Below are 25316 nucleotides of genomic sequence, written 5' to 3' on the forward strand. Positions count from 1 at the left end.
AAAGGAAAAACAATTTCCTTTGTTGAATTACTTTGGACATCCAATTAAAAGGTACTGATGATATAAAATTGGTACATATCCATTGATTTCTGAATATATTGTTGAGATCATGCAAAAAATGAAGGGGTGCCATTAACAGTGAGCAGGACTGTAGTTTTATTTATTACAGCTTGAAAAAAGTCAACATTACTTGTTTGGTCTAAAAATACTATTTTTAAGACCGCTGCAGTTGATATGGGCCTAGTAATATTTTCTTATTTTTCAAAATCTTACAGGTAAATTTAAGTAAAATGTTCTTGTTCTGTTGGCAGATAATTTTGCTTATTTGAAGTAATAATTTTCTTATTTTACTATATTTTTTTGCAGTGATGAAGGGATTACAATAATAAAGAAATCGCACGACGTAGCATCACAACAGTCACAAGTCGACGACTGAGCGCACCAACTCCACTACCATGTAGCGTGATCACCTGCACCCAATGAAGACTAAGTGGGGCGACAATCATGAATGATACTGTAGGTGTCAGGTGTGCGTCTCACCGAACTCCTGGGGTTCGATCAAACCCAGGTTAAGAACCACTGGTCTAAAGTGTAAGTCAATAGTTCACTATTTATTAGTTTAATTAACAACTGCAGCTACTGGATGATTTGAATCTCAGGGAAAAATAGAAAAATGTATATAGAAAAATGTGACTAACCACACTATGGTGTTACCTGATTGAAATTGTCCAGAGCCTTGTGCAAGTTGGCATGCATGCCTGTTGGTGGCTCATTGGTTATCTTGATGGAGCTCTCCAGGATGCCCTGTGGAATGATGTGCCCCTCAAGGGTGGAGGAAGGCTCAGCACTGACAAAAACCCTGAAGTTCTCGTGACTTCCTTCCGCTTGCTGCTCTAGGAGTTTTTCCAGAGTACCCAGCCAGCGAGCCACCAGGTGGATATTCTACAGTGAAAGGCAATGGAAAAACAAGGAACAAGACGCCAGTTTAAAAGGGCAAAACTGCGACATGACAGATACCAGATAGCCTTAAAAAGATACAGAATAATATAATATATAACAATCTTGGTTGTGAAACTGCCCATGTAATTTATATTTGTAATGACAACTAGCAAAAAGGAGAAATTAAATCCAGTATACTCCCCCTATCACTCTGACTTTGAAGTGGCACAAAATTAAATGGTACACAGCACTTGAAACCAATTTTCAAGATGCTGACATTAAGCAACCGTTCTCGGTTGATACTTCAGCCTGACTTTTCTGCAAATTCATCTTGCGAGTACAGCCCGGCCAGCGGAGCTGACTTGTACGATCACGCAAGCTTGGATGAGCTCAATTTTCCATCTCAACTGTCTTGACACTTACAGGACATCCTGTGAATGATAAGCAGTCAGCCATGCCCCCACACCCACCTCCCAACACATTTAACCATGCAGCACTGCCCATTCCCTAAATCTAATTACAGCACTAATAACTCCAGTCATTAATTCATAAGCCTCTTTACTTTCTCATTTCCATTTGCTCTTCATATTTAATCTTCCTCATGATGGCTGAAGTTAGCCCTTTTTCCAAGCGAGGGGAAACGACAGAAAGGAATGTCGGTTTGTCAGATTTTTGGGAGACATTGAACTAAAGGCGGCTAGCGTTAAGTTCGAATATAGTATAAGAGAAAAGTCAGGTTTTGGACAATAGCTGAAGGAGACAAAGTGATAAGTACGTTTCTCTATTGGTGCTCAAGAGAATAATGAATGGGTATACAAATTAGAAGTCTAAATTCAAGCACTTTTTCATCAGGCTTGAGTACAATCCCTTTCTCTCGGCATGTAAATAGTCAGGCAATAAAGACGTCGACAGAAGACGTGAGAGAGGGCCTTACAATTTGTAACAGTAATGAAACCATTCATCCTCTGGCTACACAGTGAAGAAGTGAAGAAAGACAGATGCACTAGCGGGTCTGACTAACAAACAACACAAAAAGAGCAGCTTCTGTTTCAGAGCTTTCAAATTAAGTTAAGTTCAGGTGAAACACTTGCCTCCTCTTAATACTGCATCAAACAGTCATCTATTTACATAAAATGAATCTTTAAATCCCATCAACAGCCACAGCTGGCAAGCCATTTGATACATTGATATTCAATGCAACCCGAGGGAAGGCAAAATGGCCGGTCTGACTGCTCATCACACAAGCGAGGAGCACACAAAGGCAAATCTGAATGTATGCAGGGAAGCCATTTGCTTAGCAGCAATGCTATGGATAACTGCACAGCTGAGCTCCAGCACTGAGGAGGCAGCCGTGCAGGGTCATAGCCGTAAGATACGCATGTGTGCTGGACAGGATAAACTGGATTGGGGACCAAGTGCAAGAGATGTCAGAATGACTGGCAGCTTAACTTAAATTCTATTATGTGAACAAATCTAGCAAACACAGCGGTTCACGTTGAATTTAAAGTTATATGACTATAAAAAGAGCTTAGTGAAGCATGTGGTGTCCATGTCTGCCTTCTTGGTTGGAATCTCAATGTACATGAAGTTTACATGTTCTCTTCGTGCCTATGTTGCTCACACATTTTATAGATGTAAAAAGAAATGGATGGATGGATCAACTCTCTTAATTAACCACCCTGTTTAAAGCAGAGTCGATTACCCTTCTATTACATTACCATGACGACCAGGGGTAGAGCGAGTGGGTGTCCATTATAATTTAACCCCCAGAGATTTTTTAGCCTAAAGAGTCTGACTTTAGAGTTAAGTGCACCCATAAAGGCTATTATAGCAATGACTACACGCAGGCAATAGCCCTTTTATAACCCAAATATTGGCAATATTTGGGTTTTGTAAGGCCATGTAAACACACGTGATAAACCCAAATATGCCCTTATTCAGGTTTTTAAAAACCCGAATAAAACCCCTGGGTTACTCCTTTCATAACCCGAATTCTTGCTCATACAAATGCAATTGGGATACCTCACTTGAACAGTGCATTGTTTTTCACTGACTACATTTACATGCAGTCAATATTCGGGTTAAGGTTAGAATTACGGTTTGACATGCCTGAGGGGCGGGTGGATCGGAGCAGGGGGGGATATCATTTCCCTCTGCTCCGGTTCACCTGCCCCCAATTTTAATGCACCACACACACACACTTATGTATATACACTGGGTGGGGTCACACTCACGGTTTAGGGGTAGAGTTCGCCAGTCGGCGAGCTGGCGAACTTAGTAACAGGGTTAGTTTTTCACTTAGATCGTTGGGGTGACGACCGGGGCCTCTCCCCGCTGGGCCTGGTGTTCGGGGATGCCGCCCGTCCTCCGGTGCCCCCATCTCCCCTTCTGCCCCTGGTGTTCCGTCCCTCCGCGTGGTGGGGTGGGCGCGGGTGCCCTCTCCGCTCCGCTGCCCGGCCCCCTCTTCGGCGCGGATGCCTGGGTGCGGTGTGTTCCCGGGGTCTGGGGTCGGGGGATGGGGGGCTGTCGTTTGGTGGGGGTGGGGGCGGGGGCGGCTTGGTTGGTGGGGGGGTGGTGGTGGGGGTTCCGGGGTGTGGGGTGCTGGGGTGGGGGGGGGGCGTCTGGGGATTTGGGGACCTGGGGGCGGTTGGGGCTGGGTGGCGGGGGTGGGGGGGGGCGGGGGGTCGCGGGGGGAGCGGGGGTTGTGGGCCGGTGGGGTGCCTGGTGGGCCTGCAGTGCCCCGTCCTGCTGCGTTGGGTTGGGGGCGCGGGCCGCGTTGGGGTGGGGGGCGCTCCTGCTCCGGGGTTTGCTCTCCGGCCGGTGGCCCCTGCGGGGCCCGGGGGTCGTCCTTTGGCGCGGCCGCGGCCTGGGGGGCCCTGAGGTGTTGCGCTTGCTCTGTCCTGGCGGGGGTCGACGGCTCCCCTCTTTGGTGGAGATTTTCATGCATGCTAGATCCACCACACCAGCATCTATCGAGACTCAGACACAATTTGTTTCTCCCTCAGGTCATTGATTCGGTGGAGGCTGGTGTCTGTGGATCTCACTCTGCTTCGTCTGTCCTTTCTACCTTTCCTCAGTTTCTCCTTTGGGCCCTTGAGGTTTCCCTGATTTGTTGGAGTTTGGATGTCTATGGGGTTGGTGAAGGTTAGTGGCCCGGTGGGTGGTGTCTGGTCGGTGCTGGGCTTCGCTTTTCTTTCTTTTCTTTGGTCCCCCTTCGGGTCTCCTGGCGGCCCCACGACTCTGGCTGGATTTTGAAGTGTTCAGTTTAGGTGAACGGTATGGGAATTCTTATTTATTTATTTTATTTTTTTCTCACGCACGCACGCACGCGCACACACGCACGCACACACGCACAAACACACATACAAAAAAAAAAAAAAAAAAAGGGAGAACAATGATGATGACATTTCAAATGATCAATACTGAGATCTCCCAAAAAAAAAAAAAAAAAAAAAAAAGAATTACGGTTTGTGAAACAATCGAGGTAACACGTTTACATGCGTGGTGAACAGTTACTCTCGTTTACATGGTCATTTGTCTTCGATTGCAATATCCCCTTCAAACCGCGATGCGCAGACAACGCAATATGTAAATAACGTCCTTTCCGCTTTTAATTTAACTTTACGTTCAACAAAATACATTATATTTAGCAAACACATCATCAAACACACCATCAAATCATAATCAACGGTTAATCCAATGTGAGCTCACAATTTTACTGCTCACATTTTAAGCAACACTAAGAACGTTCAGTTTACGTTGATTATGGCGACACCATATGGATAAATGTGGTAATGTTATGCCTGAAGGAGGACGACATTTCCCATGAGGACAAGCACATTGCGTTGTTTTTTTTAGCACACGCCAGCGAATGGAAGCTGGGCCAATGTTGATCCTTGATTGTTCTTTTATCTGGGTAGCTTCCCTTTTTCTTTCTTTTTTCTCACCTCAGACAAAATTTTCCAGTTGTTTTGTCGCTTCTGCCAGGAAAGCAGTTAATCACGCATTGACATTTAAACTGACTTCATCTTTGTAATGAATGGAGAAATGGGGAATATGGCATAAAGCATTCAGCACATTTGTAGTTTTTTGTGTGGCAGTGTTCCTACCATCCTCCTCAAAGTTGCTTAGTGCCAGTAAAAAATAATACAGACCCCCACAGGCCATGGCAAAAGGTACCATTCTACTAGTTTTAAGTCAATGTTTCATCAGAAGAGTTATGGCACTTTTTTATTAAGGTTGAAAAGTTCCTTAGTGCTAGTTTAAATAAAATATATACAGGTTGACACAAAAAAACAGGAAGTTTTTAACAAACCAATAAAATCAAGAGTGATGGAAGAAAAATATTTTTAGTATATGCTGCCTGCCTAGAAATGTCTGGCGGGGCACAAATGGCCCCTGGGCCATAGTTTGGACACCACTGTTTTACTGTAAGCTCCTAATTTATATCACAACTACAGGCCATGGTCATGGTCTTCATCACACAGAGGATTGAAAAAATGTACCACAGAGAATAATTGGTAAACATCCGGTTCATCAGCAGCTGAACAGACTTAACTCATGAACGGTAAAGTTGGTTTGTGTAGTTAAGATGTGCAAAAGAAACATACCAGTGTCATATAAAAATACGAATCAAATTTGGTTGTAAGTAAATGGTCTTCCAGCATTTGTAAAATTAAACAAATCTTACCTAATGTCAAGACCATGAGGATTTGCACTAAGCAGAGAAGAAATTGTAGAAGAGTGCTTTTGTCAAATTATGATTTATTTTTTTCTTATCTCCCTTCTGTCTGCTACTGCCTGCTAATGGGGTGGATTTAGCAATAAATTGTGAAAAAGATGGCCATTTTAGGCCACTTGATTCCCACCGACTGGCCTGTGTAGGATATTCAACTCCAATCTGCTGGACTGATTGCCTCTCCATCGTCCACCCCCGTACAACTACCCCGACTCCCCCCAACCCCCGTGAGCTTGCTTTCAAGGCTGCTGCGTCTCTCTCAGTAGGAGCTCGCATTCTGCAGAATAATTACCCAAATGTTGAAGGGTAACCAGCCAATGACCCAGCACTGCCCTGATGGACCTATGCCTGGCAGCAGGTGAGAAAAGGTGATTTTCATGCACGCCAGATCCACCACACCAGCATCTATCGAAACTCAGACACAATCTTCCTCAGGTCATTGAATCGGTGGAGGCTGGTGTCTGTGGATCTCACTCTGCTTCGTCTGTCCTTCCTTCCTTTCCTCAGTTTCTCCTTTGGGCTCTTGAGGTCTCCCTGATTTGTTGAAATTTAGATGTCTCTGGGGTTGGTGAAGGACTCTGGTTGGTGGCCTGGTGGGTGGTGTTTGGTCGGTGCTGGATTTCACTTTCCTTTCTTTTCTTTGGTCCTTTCTCGGGTTTCCTGACGGTCTCACGACTCTGGCTGGAAGTGTTCGGTTTAGGGGAACGGTATGGGATTTTTTTTTAATAGGTTATAGGTGAACTAATGAATACACACACAGTCACACGCACGCACACACGCACATACACATATTCACCCACATACAAAAAAATATATATGTACAAAAAAATAATAAAATAAAATAAATATATATATATATATATATATATATATATATATATATATATATATATATATATATATATATATATATATATATATATAAAAAAGAAAAGGAGAACAATGATGATGACATGTCAAATCGGTAAAATTACCGAATGAACAATACTGAGCTCTCCAGGAAAAAAGAAAAAAAAAAGTGAGAAAAGGTGGAGTGCGAGATGATAAGCGGGCAGGTATACACTTGGTAAGATGAACAACTAGTCGGGAATGGATGGATCGCAAACTGGAGGTAAAGAACCAACGTCATCATAGTTACATGACGGAATAAAGGATGATGTGGTTTTGGGAAGAGAAATATGCGGAGAAAAAAAAAGGGTGACACGACTGGTAAAATAAGTGAGATAAAGACACCCCCGATGTTTTTCTCTCTCTGTTGGCCAGTGACATGGATCTAGCTCTCAGCAGGCAGACAGATAGTTGATGATAAAGTGAGTGGGTGGTTTGTTGCCAAGCGGACAATCCCTTTTTAAGCCTATTGATCTGAATTCTTATGCAAAGGTAATTAAAACAACGGCTGTCTGTGCTATCCTTGTAGAGTGGAGAGTCGGGGCATCCCATGTTTTCTCCTTATCTACCATCCATGCATATAAATATATACAGTATTAAAAGAAAAGGGGGTTGGGGTATGGGGATCGGCCTGCGGTTTTTATCCGTCAATATTTCTCATTATAATTCCACCAAGGTTTCCACTTAAAATGCAAACGTGACCCTCCAGATAAGAGGGGAACAGATACCGCTGCTATAGATATTGTACTATTGAATGCCGGGGCTCTTCCAGGAAGAGAATGCCCACAGAGAATTTGACTTTTACATGCAGATGAGCTTGGGACAAAGGTAATGGCATCATGTACTTACATGTGCTTTGCAAAGCTATAAGATAATACTATTAATTAACCAGGGAACTAAAATGACAGGAACGGCTTTTGTATATATACCGTATGTATGTACCATTTGTACAAACCTAAATGACACTGAAATTGGGGTGTTGTGTAAAATATAAATAAAAACAAAATACAATGATTCACAATTGTTTTTTAAACTATTATACAATATACGTTCTAACTGATGTGCATTTTTTTGTGTGCAAATATTCTCTTATTTTGATTATGATGCTTGTAACATGTAAATCTAGGACAGGCGCGACAAAAGTCTACGAAAGCTGAAGGATGCTCAAAAACACGTCTGAAACACTGATTGGGTGTAAAAGGAGCATCCCTGAAAGACAATGATGGAGTGATGTTCACCATTTTGTGAGCAATTGTGTGAGCAATTAGTCCAACAGTTTAAGAATAAAACAAGAAATTAATGGACTTCATTATCTACAGTCCATAGAATTATTAAAAGATTCAGATAATCTGCAAATCACAGTTTTTTCTTTTTCTTTACATTTTACACAATGACCCAACTTGGATTCACATATGTACAGTAAGTATGGACGTACATGAACATGATGCATGTGCATACGTAAGTCTAAACACCCCTGTATAATTGGCAAGTTTTTGTAATATTAAAAAAAGAGACCAATAACAACAACAAAATAAATAAATAAATATTTTACACAACATTTTGTGTATGTAACACATAAATTAATGAACCCACATTCATGACTACATCACCGCAGATGTAAACATTCAGGGCTCTATTCTCATGCCTGGTGCAAGTCTAGTGCGAGGCACGGCATAAATCTGTGTTAGACATAGTGTTGGTATTTTGGCAGAATCACACAAGCAGGTACAGTGTGGCGGACTTCAAAAAGTGCATTTTGTGCCATTTTGGGCACCAACTTTATTCACTGCCAATGAAAGCAGTGCCTCTCATTCTCTCCAAACAGCCCTCAACATGGCAGAAGAAGAAACTCATTTGCTTGGCAATGTGCCAAGTCGATCATCTTAAGGAACTGCAAGCCGACCTCCATGGGTGATGTAAAGTTCGGTCTGCCTGTGCCCCGCCCGATCAAATTCAACTAAATTGTGACTACCTGCGCCAAAACTTTGACGTGGTTCCAGCGAGTATAAAGTTGAGATGAATTTCTGCTACCAAAATGACAGATGTGCCCAGCATGGTGCAGAGAGATGAGCCAAAATCCAAAACGGTGCAATAAGGCTTGCACCAGCAGTTGTTTTGGTTGTGCCATCTATGAAATTAGAGCCTTCAAATATGGTGATAGATGGAGTCACTTAAAATTAGACACTTGTTTATACTATATATTAACTCATTCACTCCAAACCATTTTTACTGAAGTAACCCCCTTCACCCCCAGCTGTTTTACTGGATTTTGACCGATTTTGCAAGGCCAGCAGAATATTGTGTTCTATTGCTACAAGAACATGGAACCTACCCCAAAAATATGAGTATCTTTTTTCATCAGGAATAAAAATATATTTGTATCTGTTTCCGTTTTGCAGAAATTAGCATTAGAATAAAGCTACATTTCATCATTATTCACAAACCTGTTGAAAACAGTGGGGAAAAGAGCTTGTTGCAACATGGGCCTGGTTGATCTCTTATACTCTTTTGCCACCTGCTGGACATTTTTTGTAATAACTATCATTGCTTTAAGCAACCTCTTCAGGTCAAAGGCTGCATAAAAGCCTTCTGTATGCTGGAGCATAAAATAAACATAAAATATGAAGACTACGTCTTTGGGAGCATGGTAATATTTAGAATAGGACATTTTTATACATTTTTTGGGAGCAAATATAAGAATATAGGATGGTTATAATTTACCTGCAATATGACCCAATGGCCATTCTGAGCTGCCAAACCAAGGACTTGTTCAGCCATGGCCTCCTGACCTTGACCCAGAGACACATTGTGGAAGTTCTTGTTGTCAAATGTGAAACCAAGCTTATTTCCTGAAATAAATACAGGTACATAGCAACATATAAATTAATAGACCTGAGATAAATCCCACTTACCAACGTGCTATTAAACAACTTCCTGCTATTGCCCCAACAAACAGTCACACCTTACAAAGAACGTAATAAAAAAGTAGTACGCAAGTAAAAAAACAAAACAAAACAAAAACATCGCCATGTTCACTTCTTGCGCAAGGTACAAGCAATGTGTTGACAATAACCACACCAACATGGCAGTGAAATTGAGCTTCTAATCTAACTCCCAGTAAGACATTAAAAACTTCAATTTAAGCAGAAAGTAAATGGCTTCTTACCTGTGTGAGATTGAACAATACAATTAGTTTTGTGGCATTACAACGTCGACCTACCAGGAGACGGATAGAGAGGTTCCTCGCTAGCTCAAGAATAGTAACCCCCTACCGAGGCCAAAATCATTTCATCAGTGCCAGTATATTCAAAATGAAAACGGTGATGATTAAACCCGCCAGTATATGTAATAAAAACATGTCATTGTGGCATGTAGATCAGCGACTGTTACAACCACTGTGATCTTTCTCTAACAATGAGATGATAACTTTCAGCTTTGATCCACTCAGCACGAAGCTGCTGATATTCAATTAGCACACCTCTTACAGACAAGTTCCAAAATAAATCCTTCCTGTTATCATATTAGGAAAGGATTTCATAAAAGGTTCAAGGTCTGTTTGCTTCATCTCGAGCTGATTCAATCTGATATGGATTTGTTTGTTTAACACTGGCTTTGAGGATGTAGCAAACCAAGAAAGTCAAATCTAATAGGAATGGGCCTTTGATCAACATGTTGAATTAGTATAATGGATTATTGACGGATAAGGATTTCACCAGGCCCAGCACAATTAATTTATTCTAAAAACATATAAAACATTTACAGTATTCTTTATTATTACTTACTATTACCTACAATTTTACTAGAATCCACGATTTCTATAATTGTAAGACATAATGGAAAGCTTTCTACAATGGTCGCACTAAATGATTGGTCGCACCACATTATATTCTCAACTTGAATCAACGTTATGAGGCTAACAATTAGCCATCTAAAAAAAACAAGCTAGCTAGTCACACAAGAAAAAATATAATGACTAGGGGTGTCAGGCGATTAAAATTATGAATCTCAATAATTAACTCCCGATAAATCGCAAATCTTATATCTGTACAATTAATTTAAAAAAAAAGTTTTCATACTCGTTAACATAAAAGTGTAAAAAATTTAAATAACAGAAATATGGCTGCATCTTTTAGTCATTGATACAGTAATTTTATAATAATTTTTAAAATTGAGTTAAAATTAAAAAGATGTACTGTACTGTAAGAAACGAGTGTGATATTGATTTGTGTTGAGGTCATTTTTCACATTGGTGACAGCTCAGCGCATTTTTCTTTTCATATTAAGAGCTATCTAATATTTTACATGAATTGTGAAATTCTGCACATTTAAAAAAATGTAAAATACAACTTGACCCCAGTCTCTACAAATATATGCATTATTATTAAATGTATTACTGCTAAATTTTGACGTGGATGTGTCTGTTGCGTTGTGACTGAACATTTTTTTGTGCCATTAAAGGAACTTTAAATTAACTCAAAATGACCGCACTAATTTTAACACTCTTAACGTCATTGGCGGCCCTCTGTAGGTTTTTACTTGACGTCTTTTAACGTCCATGGCAGTCAAAGATTAGAATATTGACATTTGTTGGAAAATATTAATATTAATTATTTTTTTAGGTCACACCACATGATATCCAAACATGACTACTATATACCAAAACTTTATTTTTTTACATAGTTGTGGGACAGTACTTCAATTATATAGAGCTTTTCCACCTTACAAAGTCCTCAAAGCGCTTTACATTTGTCTACTCATTCACCTACTGATGCACAGCATTGGGTGCAACTGGGGGTTCAGTATCTTGCTAAAGGATACTTCAACATGGTCACATTGGCATGGAATCAAACCCACAAACTCTGGATTGCAGGACGACCACTCTACCACTGAGCCACACCGGCCCATACACCAGTACAAACTTTATAGCTGCTCACATGGATTTTTGACTGTCTTGTAGATAATACAAATTACTGTTTTTAACTCATTAAAACCCCAACACGTGTAAATACGTTGTTTAATTATTTGTCCTTTACTCCCAAAAACTTATTTATATATTTATTTATTACATTTTTTTTAATTATTATTTTTTTAATGCAAGAGCATACAGAAGGCTTTGATGCAGCTTCTGACATGAAGAGATCAGCCTGGGCCATGTTGCAAAAATCTCTTTTTGCCAGTGTTTTCAACAGGTTTGTGAATAATGATGAAACATTGCTATATTCTAATGCTAATTGCTGCAATACAGAAAGTGATACTATACTTTTTTTTCCTGATGAAAGAAGAGAGTGTAATCTTTCTTTAGGTAGGTTCCATGTTTTATAGCAATAGATCACAATATTATGTGTGACTTGCAAATTCAGTGAAAATCCAGTAGAACAGCGAATGGGGTTGCTTCAGTGAAAATGGCTGTGAGTGAATGTATTCAAAACATAAAAGTCCCAAATTGGTTGTTTCTTTTTGGTCGTTCCACATGATAATTTATTCAGTAGTTATCATCAGACAAATGTATCCGTCAATGACCCTAATACAAACATAAGCAGACATGGGGATAGCTCTCTAAGGGACATATGTTCATCATTGTGCATTGTGAATTCTCCACGGAGCTGGTTTGGAAGCCAATTCAGAAGACAGTTTCTTTTAAGGCACCATATTCTATGTCAGTACAAGACTTTCCACAATATGTCGGCCAAATTGCTATAAAGTGCATCCACATTATTCAGAACAGTAAAGTAACTCTGAAGCAAATGACATTTACTTTCTGCTGGCCGTATTTCAGAAGTGGTGTCATCTCATAAATATGTGACCTTTCGTATAATCCCTTCAATCTACCCAGTCTGATGGCCGTGATGGTTGTACATAAAAGAAAATACACAAGGCAGATATGATGGAAGTACTGCTGTTCTGACTGATAATCTTCGAGTTGCAATCAGAGTAGCAAGCAGGTTCGCCTGCACTTCACTTCAATAGTCTGTTTGACAAAAATCTCACGTTTTTCACAATATGAAGAAATGACAGCTTTGTTCACAGTATGTATGCTCTGATAAAGTCCCACATGCTGTGAGGAGGAATTTTATGGCTTATTAAAGATAAAACAGCAAGAGCATTACCGTGTTTCTCCACATCCTTCAAAGGATCAACTCCAGGAGAGAGGATGAAGAACATGGGCGTCGTCGGACCCGTCTCTTCAAAGGACACTGCGAAGTCCAGAGATCTGCCAATCACATACTTGGCCCCTAGTTTCTCCTCTACAAAGTCTCTGTGGGGAGAATGGAAGTATGTTATCGGCAGCACTTCCTGGTATCTTTGACAGATAAGCTCAAAAAAAAATTCTATCGTTTGGATTGACGGCTATTTAAAGGTAAACTGCAACATTAAACTCTCATCACAATTGCAAAAGGCTGTTAGCTTTTTTTACCCATGTGACTTGGAGGAAACAATTTCAACATTCCAATGTTAGAAATCAAAGGAAATTTATAAGACCAGTAACCAGCGAAAATATTATCTATAGCAGTGGTTCTTAACCTGGGTTGGATTGAACCCCAGGTGTTGTTTGGTGAGTCAGTCTCAGGGGTTCGGCATAGGTCAAAACACACACCCAACTCAAATGATTTGGGATGATACACCCCGCTTAGCCATCATTGGCTGCAGGTGATCATGCTACATTGCTTGGCCTATCTGTGCTGCAGGTTATTTGGTGCGAATTAACTTAATATTTTTTTCTCACTCAATAGATTAGAAGATTTTAATTGGTCCACCACTATGGTTCCAGTTTTCAGTTCTTAAAGTATATTAATATACAAATTATATTCTGAAATGCTCCTACCTATTTGCTTGGTTCAGTCAGTCTAGGTTTTTTTATTGGCACGGCAAAGCACAATTAAGGTGAACAAGGCCAAATTAGATTAGTCTGTTTCTTTGTGGGTCTCTCTTCATTTAATGAGTTTTTGTGATCTAAATTCTTCAAACACGAATGACTTTCATTTTACATTCACAGTGTTATAATGCAATAATAATAGGTGCATTGAGACCAAATGTTAATAACCTTTTCTCATTTCTTTATTTTTATTGTGATTTAATCTGTTAGGTGGGTCTGGTGACCCATATGTCAGTGTCAGTGAGGCAATATAGGATACTAAACAACAAGGAAGGTGGTTGCTGCTTAATATGGTAACATTCTACTGGAAGTACTCATGGAGAAATGCTAGCCAACACTCATGCATTACTCTATGCCTTGCAAATCGTAAGGCAAGGTGATCTTGAGAAAGTGTTAGCCTACGAAAACAATGACACAAAGTATTATTGACATACTAATGTTCATACAAATTCTTGCAATTGCTCAACATGTAAGAAATGCCATACAATGTACAGTTAATGTATTGGGTCACTTTATAAGGCTCTTTGGTTGAGACCTCCAGATGTGCTGCTGAAGCTATTTTTGTGCAACTGACAAATGAGTTAGCAGTCAGAGGTGAGAAATGATATCCTATAAATTCAAACTTTGAGGCAAGGTTCAAGCTGTTAAGCTTTTAGCATTTTAACAAATACTCCGGGTCAGTGAAAAGCATCACAGATCAGAGAGCAAAGGCCAAGTGATCATTGAATTGCTCACCTTACGGCGTACGTCATTCGGTCAGGCCTCAGAGACCTCATTATGCACAACCTCTGGAGAGCAGTTTTATTTTTCCACTCTTGTGGGAATTTCTCCTTCTCCGGACACTCAGACTCCACAAACTTCTTCCAGCGTTTGGCCGAGCCTTCGATGTCTCGGTCAAGGTTCCTGAACTCGTCCATTAAGCACAGCGACTGATAGTTGATGGGGGGAATGGACAGGAGAACAAATGTTTAGACACTTCATAAGATTATGTGTGTGTTTGGCATAAGCTTGTAAAAGTTTAGCAGTTCTCTTTGACTGAATTTCCTTTAAATTTCATGGATGCATGGGATTGCAACTATCCATCCATGTTCTATACCGCATGTCATTATTAGGGTGGGGGTAACTGGAGCCCAGATGATTTTCGGGAACGGCAGACCTTGGACTGGCTGCCAGTCAATAGGAAAAAGCAAACAATCCATACTTGAGTCTATATGTGTCTAAGAATGGCATGCTTGTTTGCTGTTCATAGTTTCAGGTCTACCAAAAGTAGGATAAACACCAACTGATGTTTAACCACAAATATGACAAAGAATAAATAACTGTGTGCTCACTACCCTGAAAGTGTGTGATGTATTCAAGATGAGTAACATAGCACACAAGACGATGGGCTTCGTTTACTAATATTGCTTGTACACATATCTGTGGTTCATCAATATGTTGACATTTAAATTTGTTCGCATTCTGTAAACAAATTTTAACCTCCCCAGAACATGGATCCACACAAAAAAATAAAAGGACCAACTTTCAAAAAACACATCCAAGATACACAAAATGCAGCATTAAAACTACAGTAATTCCTAAAAACTAAAACTAAAATCAAGTATTTGCTAATGAGTTAATCACGTCATACATCACCGTGAAATAGACAAAATCGTCAGGTGCACTAGTGTCCGTTCATGTTCTACAATGTGCTTTATGTGTATGTAGGTGGTGGTAATTACATTACAGTGGCAAACAGTTGTCATTTTTTCTGTGGGTGATCATTTGGGAGAAATGTTTTACAAACACTCAACAACCCAAGTGTTCCTCTTTTTGGGTTCAGCAATAGCGTAACTTTCAAGAATCTTTCTTATTGGCAATTTTTTTTCAAGTCATAATCAAAGAGTCTGGCTGTCCACGGTCTTGTCCACATACATAAGGATTTGCGAGGCTAAATATTGAATAGGTTTACACTGGTTGGACTCAACCGTTTTCCAAGTAAATCAGGGAGAAGTAAGAAATAAACACATAAATAAATACATAAATAAATAAATAAATCACTGTTAATAACCCAGGATAATTGCTGAGGATTATCTTCGGGCCTTAGCTGCTTTAGATTGCAAAGGAGACAAAATGTTCAAATTTGGTCCAATTATTGGTATACTTTGACTACCACTTGTAATCATCATGCATTACAATGTTTGTATCCGTATTGTATATATCACTAACAGAACCATGTTTTATATTATCTTTCAAAACTGCAGACAATTGGTTTGTCTTATTCAGGCACCACGGTACGCCATTCAAGCAGCTTTACCCACAAAACCGATTAACGAGCAGGCTTTATGTTGATTATTGCATACTGATGTCATACCACTCGGGACTCTCAAATGAGTAAAGTAAGAGGTAAGGGTGTAGATGGAGAGGAAACCATCTTTTAATAAAATGAGATAATATTGATGTGCATCAGGAAAGGCAATTGAAAACGCAGCCTTGAAGGTTCTCAAGAGATTCCTTACCTGCTAATATCATCAAGAGCACTCAACAATTAAAGTATCAAGTTCAAGAGAGAATTCCATCAGTTAGTCCTTGGGTATCCACATAAAGCTGAGTGCAGTTGAGGAAAGCGGTCTCCAAACCCCGTAAGTGGAGTTGGGCTGAAGGTACAATCCATGGAGTCGAGATTGAAAAATTCATTAGTGTAAAAGGCTAAAGGCTCATGCTGCCATTACATTTAGTTTGCTACTAAACAAATGTGACAAGATGAGCAACCTCTGCTCTTTAGGGCTAAATTATCAAACTTTATAGAGACTTCGGGGATATGGGTTTTGTTCATGTGTCATCCAATGCAAAACGATAATACAGAGTGACACAGGGCAAAAAAGATGAGCCCAGGTGAATCACCAGCTGTCAGAAGAGCAGCCAAGATGATATGGAGAAAACAGACTGCAATTATGTCACCATACTCTTACAAATTGATAGGAACGTCAGCTGCAAAACATAGTGTGACTTCGCTAGATACCAAAACACAGACCAATTCCAACTAGAAATACAATTACTGAAGAAATTGCGAGTGCATGCTGAAAGCTGAATGCTAATATTTGAAAGCATGTTGAATGATGAGTGATAATAAATGTTGAAAATGAATGGAAAATTTCAGATGTAAAATATAAATGTATAATAAAATAGATGTCAAATAATTGGACAATGATTGTTATATGAAATTGAACTTGGACTAATATCTATTCAAACCTAGTCATCTATTCGAACCACTACGCTTTCGCTGCCTTTTTGCAAACTTTGATGCGCAATTTAATTGTAATGTAAAATGTGGAGTAATATTGAAAGCTATAATTGAAGTGAATTTTGTCACTGAAAATGCGGAATGATATTGAAAATAATCATGTTAAATGGCATTAAATATAATGGATATTACATAATTGGACAATGATTATTATATGAAATTTTACTAAAATCTGCTCTAACCAGGATACACCCTGGTCTTCTGCGCACTAGTCTTCTGCTCTAACCACTACTGAGCTAGAAGCGGACTTTTTAAAAACCTTGAAACATAATTGTTTTGCGCAATTGTTTTGAATAATGTGGAATACTGAAAGCTGTAGATACTTTAGATGAATGGGGATTTTATGAGTTTAATCCACATTTATGTGCTTAAGCAGCGCATGTTATGATATGATACTAATATATGTGCATATCATTTAGTGCATTGTTTAAATGGACATATTTACAATGGACAGTCGGAGTTGGGATTCAAACTTTGACCCCTTGGTCACGAGACAACCTACATTAACAAATGATCATGAGTGGTATGCAGGGGAGTGGAATGCTGTCCTATTGAAAATGAATGGGAATATTTTTATATAAACGTTAAACTGCGCAAAAACTGTAAATAAGTGGAATGAGAAAAATACAAGCTTGGTTGATGTGCATTTTTGGAGCATTGTGAGATTGGAACGTTGTGCATATTGTGTGGGAATTGAAAGAGGACAAAAAAAATGAAAAAGTAGCATTCACACAATAAAGTAAAAAAGAGTACAATTACAGATAAATCCATATCAAATTGAATATGATACACTACAAAGGTATTTAATATTCAAACTAATAAACTTTTTTTGTTCAAGCATTCTTTAACTCAATTTGAATTTTATGCCTGCAAAATGTTCGAAAAAAAGCAGACGGGCATATTTACCACTCCGTTACATCACTTTTCCTTTTAACAACACTCAATAAGCGTTTGGTAACTAAGGACATAATTTTTTTCAAGATTTGTAGGTGGAATTCCCTTCTCATTCTTGCTTGATGTACAACTTCAGTTGATCAACATTCTGGGGTTTCCAATGTAGTAATTTGGGATTCATAAGGTGCCTCGCATTTTCAATGGGAGGCGGGTCTGGACTTTCTGAAAAAAAGAGTGTGGCTGTCTATATGATATACACTCTGAAGCCAAGTAGAGTGTGGCAAAAACTGAAAATAAGGAGTGATAATGACTTCTATTAAAAGGAAATGAGATTCAGAGCCCGGGAGATATAAATTGTAGCAAATAGATTTAAGCAACTTGGATGGTACGGTAATCTTTTTGGAAATTAAATAACAGAGTTGAACTTTGGGGACAAATTAATATGACATAGTGGAAAAGGCCAACATATTTTTAATGCAATTAAATTTGTGTCAATTAATTCTATGTGAACGACACAAAGCAGAAGATGCATCTAAGTATTGCATCTTATGGTACCTTAATCCCTCCCCAGGAGTGATTGGAAAGAAACTCCACTGGTGATATTTCAGCAGGTTGGACGGGGTATCTCAGAAGGAAATCCAGCTCAGCAGGTTTGATGTCTTTGTTCATTAATAGAATCTGCAGATACGACAAAGAATAAAGAAATTTTGCACAGTACTTTCAAGCACAGGCTGCCAGTTGATTAGGGTCTTCGTATTCAAGCAATACAGACGAAAGCAGCCTTCTCTTACCTGGAAGGAGAGCTGAGCAATGTACGTGAGTTTGTCACACTCAAACAGGCCTCTGGTGGTGTACTGGAAGACTGAAGACGTGATGTTGTCAATTAAGTTGGACACCCGCTGCTTCAGATCATCGTCGGGTTCAGCCTTCACAACTGCCTTCTGAAAGACCACACTAAAAGCCTGCAAAGGCACAGGAGCAGGCACAGTCAACATTGGCACTGTTCCTGAGACCATGCTGATTGATCAAGTTACTTTTTTCAAACGTTTATGCAACTAATTCATTTAATACCAATCCATATAAATAAGCCATTGAGATAATAAAAATAAAGCTAAAATATTTGACAAGCATGATCCAAGCAAAAAAAGTATTTTTTTTGCATTTTTTTTTTAATTTGCAAAAAAAAGAAGGAGAGTATTATACATGGGTCTTGATAAGAAATAAAAATGTTACCTATAAAACCAATACCTAGGTGTTGAAAAAAAAATTTGAACCACTGATTTATAGCGCATTTCATACACAACATAACTCAATATGCTTCACATACTGTAATTAAATGTGCAACATTTAAAAGCAGTAATAGAGTTACAGAGATCTAAAAGCAAAGCAGAGCAAAAAAAAAAAAAAGCTTAGTAACATTTCTAAAAGAACATGCAGTGCAAGAAAAAGATTTTCGAAAGCATGATTTTAAAAATACTTTGAAATACATTAATCATAGGTTGAAAAGAGCAAGGAAGCCCAGGAATTGGTGCTGATACCAGCCACCGATACTCAAACAATCAAAATCTGACATTGAATATATCCTTCTCTGTAGTTGTTGGCGCTATAATACGTACTGCAGTTTGACACATTAACAAATCATCATATGCTTCAGAAATAAATGTCTTTGTTCACAATTTTTTGTCATTGTGTTAAATGAAATTTTATATATCGAAAGTACTAGAGGTGTCGGTACTTGGTATCGGTGAGTACCCAAAGTGTGAATACTCTTACTGGTATTGATCTGAAAGAGAGTGGTATTGAACATCCTTACCAAAAAAAAGCATACTTTTTAACTTGGATTTAAAAGCATTTATACTTTATTGGTATGTTTTGAATCTGCTTCACTGTGTTTAGTTCTGAATGGAGATGTTACCGACTGACAAGTTCCAAAGGATCTCAGTGTCCTACTGGGGCTTATATAATTCAAGGAAATCAGACATGTATTTTGGCCCCATACCATGTAATGTTTTAAAAATAGACAGAAACACTTGAAAATCAATTATGTAGGTAGTAACAAGTAGCCAGTGGAAGGTTTTAAGAACAGCAGTGATATTCTCAGTTTTTTTTAGTTCTGTTTAAAAATCTAGCAGCAGCATTTTAACAAGCTGAAGTTGCCTCAGAGGCATTTTTGGAAGGCCAGACAAAAGACCGTTCTAAGTCTACTGCAGATGAAGGCGTGAAAGAGATCCTCTTATGTAGCTCTTGTCTGGACATGAGATTTCGGAATCTTCTATTTGTTTGAGATGGTAGAAAGCTGATTTAGGTTCGATCTTGATGTGACTAGTAAAATTCAGGTCAGAGTTATAACACTGAGATTTTTAACATAAGTTTTTGTCTTTATACCCCTAGAATCGAGCAGGTCATTAAAGCCCCTTCCTTTCGTTTTGTTGCCGAAAATAATTTGCAGACGCCATTATTTTGTTTTCTGTTATTTTGAAAGTGTACAGAAAATGCTTGAAATAAAATCAAACTATTTTTGACATTATAAGAATGTCTCATTTGTAATATGATGCCTTTTGGATTTTTCCGTCATACCTTGGCTTGTTTATGAACAATAATATACATTTTTACCTGGGGTGCCCAAACTTTCAATCCCTGTTGTACTAGATGAAGTTTTTATTTAACTTTTTAAGACGTACTAATGACCCTGGGAAGTTAGAATTTTAAAACAAATATGTCTTTTGATATCCAAGATTAAAAATAAAAACACCAACAGTTTGCAAATCTTAAAAGTGGTTCAAGATACGCTTTAAAAAATACAACAAAGTTAAGAGTTTTTTATTATTATTATTTATTATTAGTTTGACGACAATATTTTCCCTTTTAGTGAAAATGAATATCAGCTCCAAATATCGCTTATTGGTCTCCTTCACTACTAATAATCGGTATCGGTACTGAAAAACAAACAAACATCAGTCTATATGTTGTGAATACCTGACAGTGGAAGCATGCACAGGTTAAATAAAAGTGGTCTAAGAATCTAACCTTGGGGGACTCCGCATGTCATAGTGACCTGATCAGATGTATGATCAACAATGGAAACAATATACTATTATTATTATTATTATTATCATTATTAATTAAGGGCCATGTTGCAACAAGCTGTTTCCGACACTGTTTGAAACAGATTTGTGAATATTGATTAAACATAGCTATATTCTAATCTTTCTTTTAGTAGATTCCATGTTTTTAAAGCAATAGAACACAATATTCTGTGGTCCTTGCAAAATCAGTCAAAATCCAGTAAAACGGCCGCTTTAGTTTTAGTTTTTGGTTAAAATGGCTGGGAGTGAATGAGTTCCGATTATTATTATTCTATTTTTCATGCTACAGAAAACTTTGCTTACCTGTTTTGAATTTCATTAGAATTTGTAATTGTGATTATGTAGAAGTGAAGCCATCACTTGTATCTAATTGCTTGGCACTGATGGCTAGTATTTATTGAGAAAATTCTGTTATTCTTTTGTGCGCTCTGCACTTTAGCGTAATTTCTACCAATTTAGCAAAATTGGACTTTGCCCTAACTTGGTGTGATAAACCCACATCATAAAGTCTTTCCTCCCATACAAGTTGTCATACAGACTCAAAGTGTGTTTTCATTTGATTATGTCTGAACATAAACTGAGCAGGGGCAGCAACTGTACTGGTGAAAGTTGAGGGTGATTGCAAACCATATCTCAGACTGCCTCCTCATAGAGCTTGCTGGCTGACAATATGAAAGACGTTAAGCTCTACATAACCACATTAGGGAGCCACAAACACAATAAAACAGGGCAAAGAGCATAAAACACGGTGAGCAAATGGAAGGAGGAGGGGAGAAGCAGAGGAGTGAGTGTTAAGAAGGATCTCACAGAAGGGCCCTTGAGGGGTGTGGGAACATGGCCGGTCAATAGATGGGCTACCTTGAGAGAGAACTGGTACATGGGGTGGATTTTATTGAGGTCGTTCATTATGAAGTATAATAACGAAGCCCGTGCTGCTGCTGGTCTGTAGTGCTCCCGAGCCTCATTGATTTTGGCTTCTGTCACCTTAGATTCTTTTACCTACAGTAAAACAAAATCACACCCATAAACAAAAGCATTCATCAACACATACATGCGCACACCACGGTTTAAGAGTTCAGCAAGATGAATTTATGCAGCTTCTAATAAAACACACGCCAGAGAAGCTTTTCCAATTTCACGCTTTCAGCCAAAATGATCTCACAGAAAGTGACAATTAGTGCAATATTTGTTTTCGCCAGAAAAAAATGTCTGTGATATGATGCTTGAAAATAAAAATATTCAAAGGACGCTCCAATCTTGTCTTTGAGAGAAAGTACAGACTTGTGTTCATACAATTCCCATGCTCAGGGAAAAAAAATATATACATCATACTTAACACTTGACGTTCACAGTTTAGGAATATGCCTGTACTTTTCAATAATGAGCCCTATAGGGAACATTCATGCAGCTTTCATATTACACTGTTGTGACGACTGTGCAGTAATGCCTGCACAAGTTCAACTTCTTGTTTTATTAATTCCTTTTAGGCTAACATAAAACACATTTAACAGGTACACCTTGTGCTCTAAGTGCATTAAATAACTTACACTGTATGCATATACAACGGTGTCAATATTTTCTCTCTCGCTGTATCTAGCTACAGTATCCATCCATCCATTATCTGAACTGCTTATCCTCACGAGCATCGCAGGTGTGCTGGTTATGAATATATATACATATATATTAGGGGTATTTTACATTTATATGTTAGGACTGTGCATCTCTCCACAAAAGACAATTTGATATGGTTTTTCATACATGGGGCGATTCAATTTGAAAGTGGAACTTTAACAAATTGTTATGTTACATACATTTGAATGAACTTGTCAGTACAGTACTGCAAAAGTGCTAATTCCTTCTAAGATATATCTCCAATAACAGACAATGTGAAACGTATCTCAATATATTTCAAAGTGGAATGATTCGATTCAGTACATTTAGATGCAATCACATCTTAAAAAAAAAGATTTTCCATTTCAAACTGTTTTTTTGTTACAATATACGTACACATGTATCTCGATACATGGGGTGGGGGGAGAATACAATTATAGCACGGTTCGATTTTAAAGTGAATCGATTTGATTCAGTTTGATTCAGCGGGATTATGATTTGATATATTAGATTCAGTTTGAGTGGGTATGATGCAATGAGTTTCTAGTTGTCATTTTAAATTTGAATGAACTTGTCAGTAAGTAAATGTGGCATTTCTTTCAAAGCTATATCTCTTCAAAAGACGATTCGATACGTTACTTGAAATTGTAAAGTGGAACGATTCAATCCAGTTTGATTACACTACATATGTGACACTCACATATTTTAAAACACCAACTTTCCAAATAAAAAATATTTTTACCTCTAAAAATAAATAAATATATATATATATATATATATATATATATATATATATATAACACAATAAATATTCCCAGGATGTTTTTTAAGTATCCCCTTGCTGAATAGTATTAAAATTTAATGATTATAAATAAAAAAAAACAATATTGAAATATTAAAAATAACTTTACTTTTTCCTCAATGTCAGCAGCAGTGCGTTTGGTTGTCTCCAGGTTTTCCACAAGCTCGGTGTCACCCAGGAAGTTCCCTGAAGCTGAAGACAGGCGAGACAGCAGGTTATCCTCCAGTGTCTTCAAAGTGATCTTGAAACCATTTTGCTGTTTTGTTAGGTTGGACTAAAAGAAAAAGAAATGTAAAAGACATTCAATGACGTGCCTTCTTATTATGTAATCATTGTGCATGTTATCAGGTTCATTATTGGATGTGGTTGCAGATGTTGAAGGTTCAAGTCAATATATGACAAGAATACTGAAGGGCATGTCAAAGGTAGAACTAATCAATTTCCTATTCAATGTTAGCCAGATGCAAGAAGGGAATGGCTCTGGGCCTGTCGGATGCTGATATCAAAACGTCTGCCAATCTCTGCAACCTAAACCTTGGTGTGTCAATTCCAACATGAACGTAAGTAAGGCGCTTAGGTTGTGAACTACATATGCTCCTTTAAATTTGCCAACGAGAGTCCTTATGGATTCAATTGTTAAAAACATCAGTAATGGTTTTACTCAACACCATGTTCACCTTGGAATTAAGCTCTATCACAAACTTTTTTTCTGTATTTCTTCAATCGAAAACAATTCAAGTGAGAACTTCAACTTTTCCAAGTCAATAGTGAAGGGCTACTTTCTTTATTGCTTCATCCTTCTTCGCCCTTCATTATGGTCCGTTGCAGCTTCCGCTTGATAATGACTGTCTTCTTGAAGTTTTTTCTAATATAGGTCTTTCCGTACCTAACATAATGGTCATGACAGAATGGGGGGTGGCGCTACTGCTGTATTGAGAGATAAAAAATAAAAAAATACATAGTTTTTTGTCTGTCAGCTCTGATTGACATAGAACTTCTAAAATATGTTTCAAAACATTTTGTTGACTGTGTGAAACATCTAAGCGTGGTAAACGTCACTGCGGCTGAGACAATTCAATTCAAAATAGATATTTATTAAGTTTTTTGGGGGCATGTTACAACATGACTTGCAAGTTACTGTTGCGTTAACACTGCAGCAAAGGCATAGATTTACCTCTGATGGATTTTATGTTGTTACTTTTGTAATAGCTTGTGGTTCGCCTATGTTGTAGTGTTCATTTTGTTACTGAAAACTAAACAAAAATATTTTCAGCAACGCACATTTTTCACTGGACAAAAACTAGACTAGACAAGACTAAACCATTATTAATAAATAATAACTGGGACTACGTCAGTATGCATTTTTGTGGGCTAATGAACACGAGATGAAAATGTGGGCAAGAGGTAGTGGGAAAATACAAAACAAAACTGGATAGAGACGTTGCAGTTTACCACAAAATCACAGTGGTAAGTTAACATAAAGTTTGATGGTGGTTGTTTATAACTTAACATTAAACCAGCATTGGATTGCAAGTTTAGTTAAGAAGACAGAAGTATGAGCTAATCTGGGATCTTCAAACCACATATAATTCAAAACCTGTAAAATGATTGCCCTGACTGAAACTATAGACTGACTTAAATGTTAAGCGTTGTTAAAATAAACAAATACAATTGTTTTCTTGGACTAAAATATTAAAATACTCGACTTACAGTCAAATAAAACTTGACTAAATAAAAACGGAATGAGATTGACTAAATGTGATAAAAACTAACAAGCATTTAAGAATGGTTGATAAAATTGAATAAGGCAACATATTTGATACATTCGTGGGCAAACTATGTTAATATGATTGAAACATAAATTAAAGCTCAGCTTGCTTCACTTGGTTGAATTTTGAGTGTCAGAGAATAATTCCGCCATTTTTTAAATTTACTGTATTTTGAATGTATGTTTTTCATGTGTTTCATCTTTAGTAATAAGCTCCACTGTTTAGCTACAAATCACCAACACAATTTTCAGACAATGCTGCTTGACTGTGTACACAATTGTGCAATAAACCTGTTGCCACCACGAGCCTGACCAGCTCCTAAGAACTCATTTCAGATGGAAGACAACCCGTCACAGTTAGTGCAGATGTATAACTTTAACGGTAAGATGTCCGCGTCCCAACAAAGTACCAGCAGCAAGGAGTTTGGCAGCC

The 25316-nt window shown here is 38.2% G+C and overlaps 1 protein-coding gene across 3 annotated transcripts in view; it reads right to left on the reverse strand.

Moving 5' to 3' along the window:
- Positions 1-25316, reverse strand: part of dnah9 (dynein, axonemal, heavy chain 9) — a 195707-nt gene that overhangs the window by 24425 nt on the left and 145966 nt on the right. For all 3 annotated transcript variants that reach the window (XM_077551042.1, XM_077551043.1, XM_077551044.1), the window contains 8 exons: positions 23225-23389; positions 21561-21701; positions 18408-18578; positions 18172-18294; positions 14175-14368; positions 12673-12821; positions 9287-9414; positions 715-942 (listed from right to left, as the gene is read on the reverse strand). In XM_077551042.1, coding sequence (XP_077407168.1) covers positions 715-942; positions 9287-9414; positions 12673-12821; positions 14175-14368; positions 18172-18294; positions 18408-18578; positions 21561-21701; positions 23225-23389 — 1299 coding nt within the window. The remainder of the gene's footprint in view (positions 1-714; positions 943-9286; positions 9415-12672; positions 12822-14174; positions 14369-18171; positions 18295-18407; positions 18579-21560; positions 21702-23224; positions 23390-25316) is intronic.

Source organism: Vanacampus margaritifer, chromosome 18 (assembly GCF_051991255.1).
Source record: "Vanacampus margaritifer isolate UIUO_Vmar chromosome 18, RoL_Vmar_1.0, whole genome shotgun sequence".
Classification (NCBI taxonomy): Eukaryota; Metazoa; Chordata; class Actinopteri; order Syngnathiformes; family Syngnathidae; genus Vanacampus; species Vanacampus margaritifer.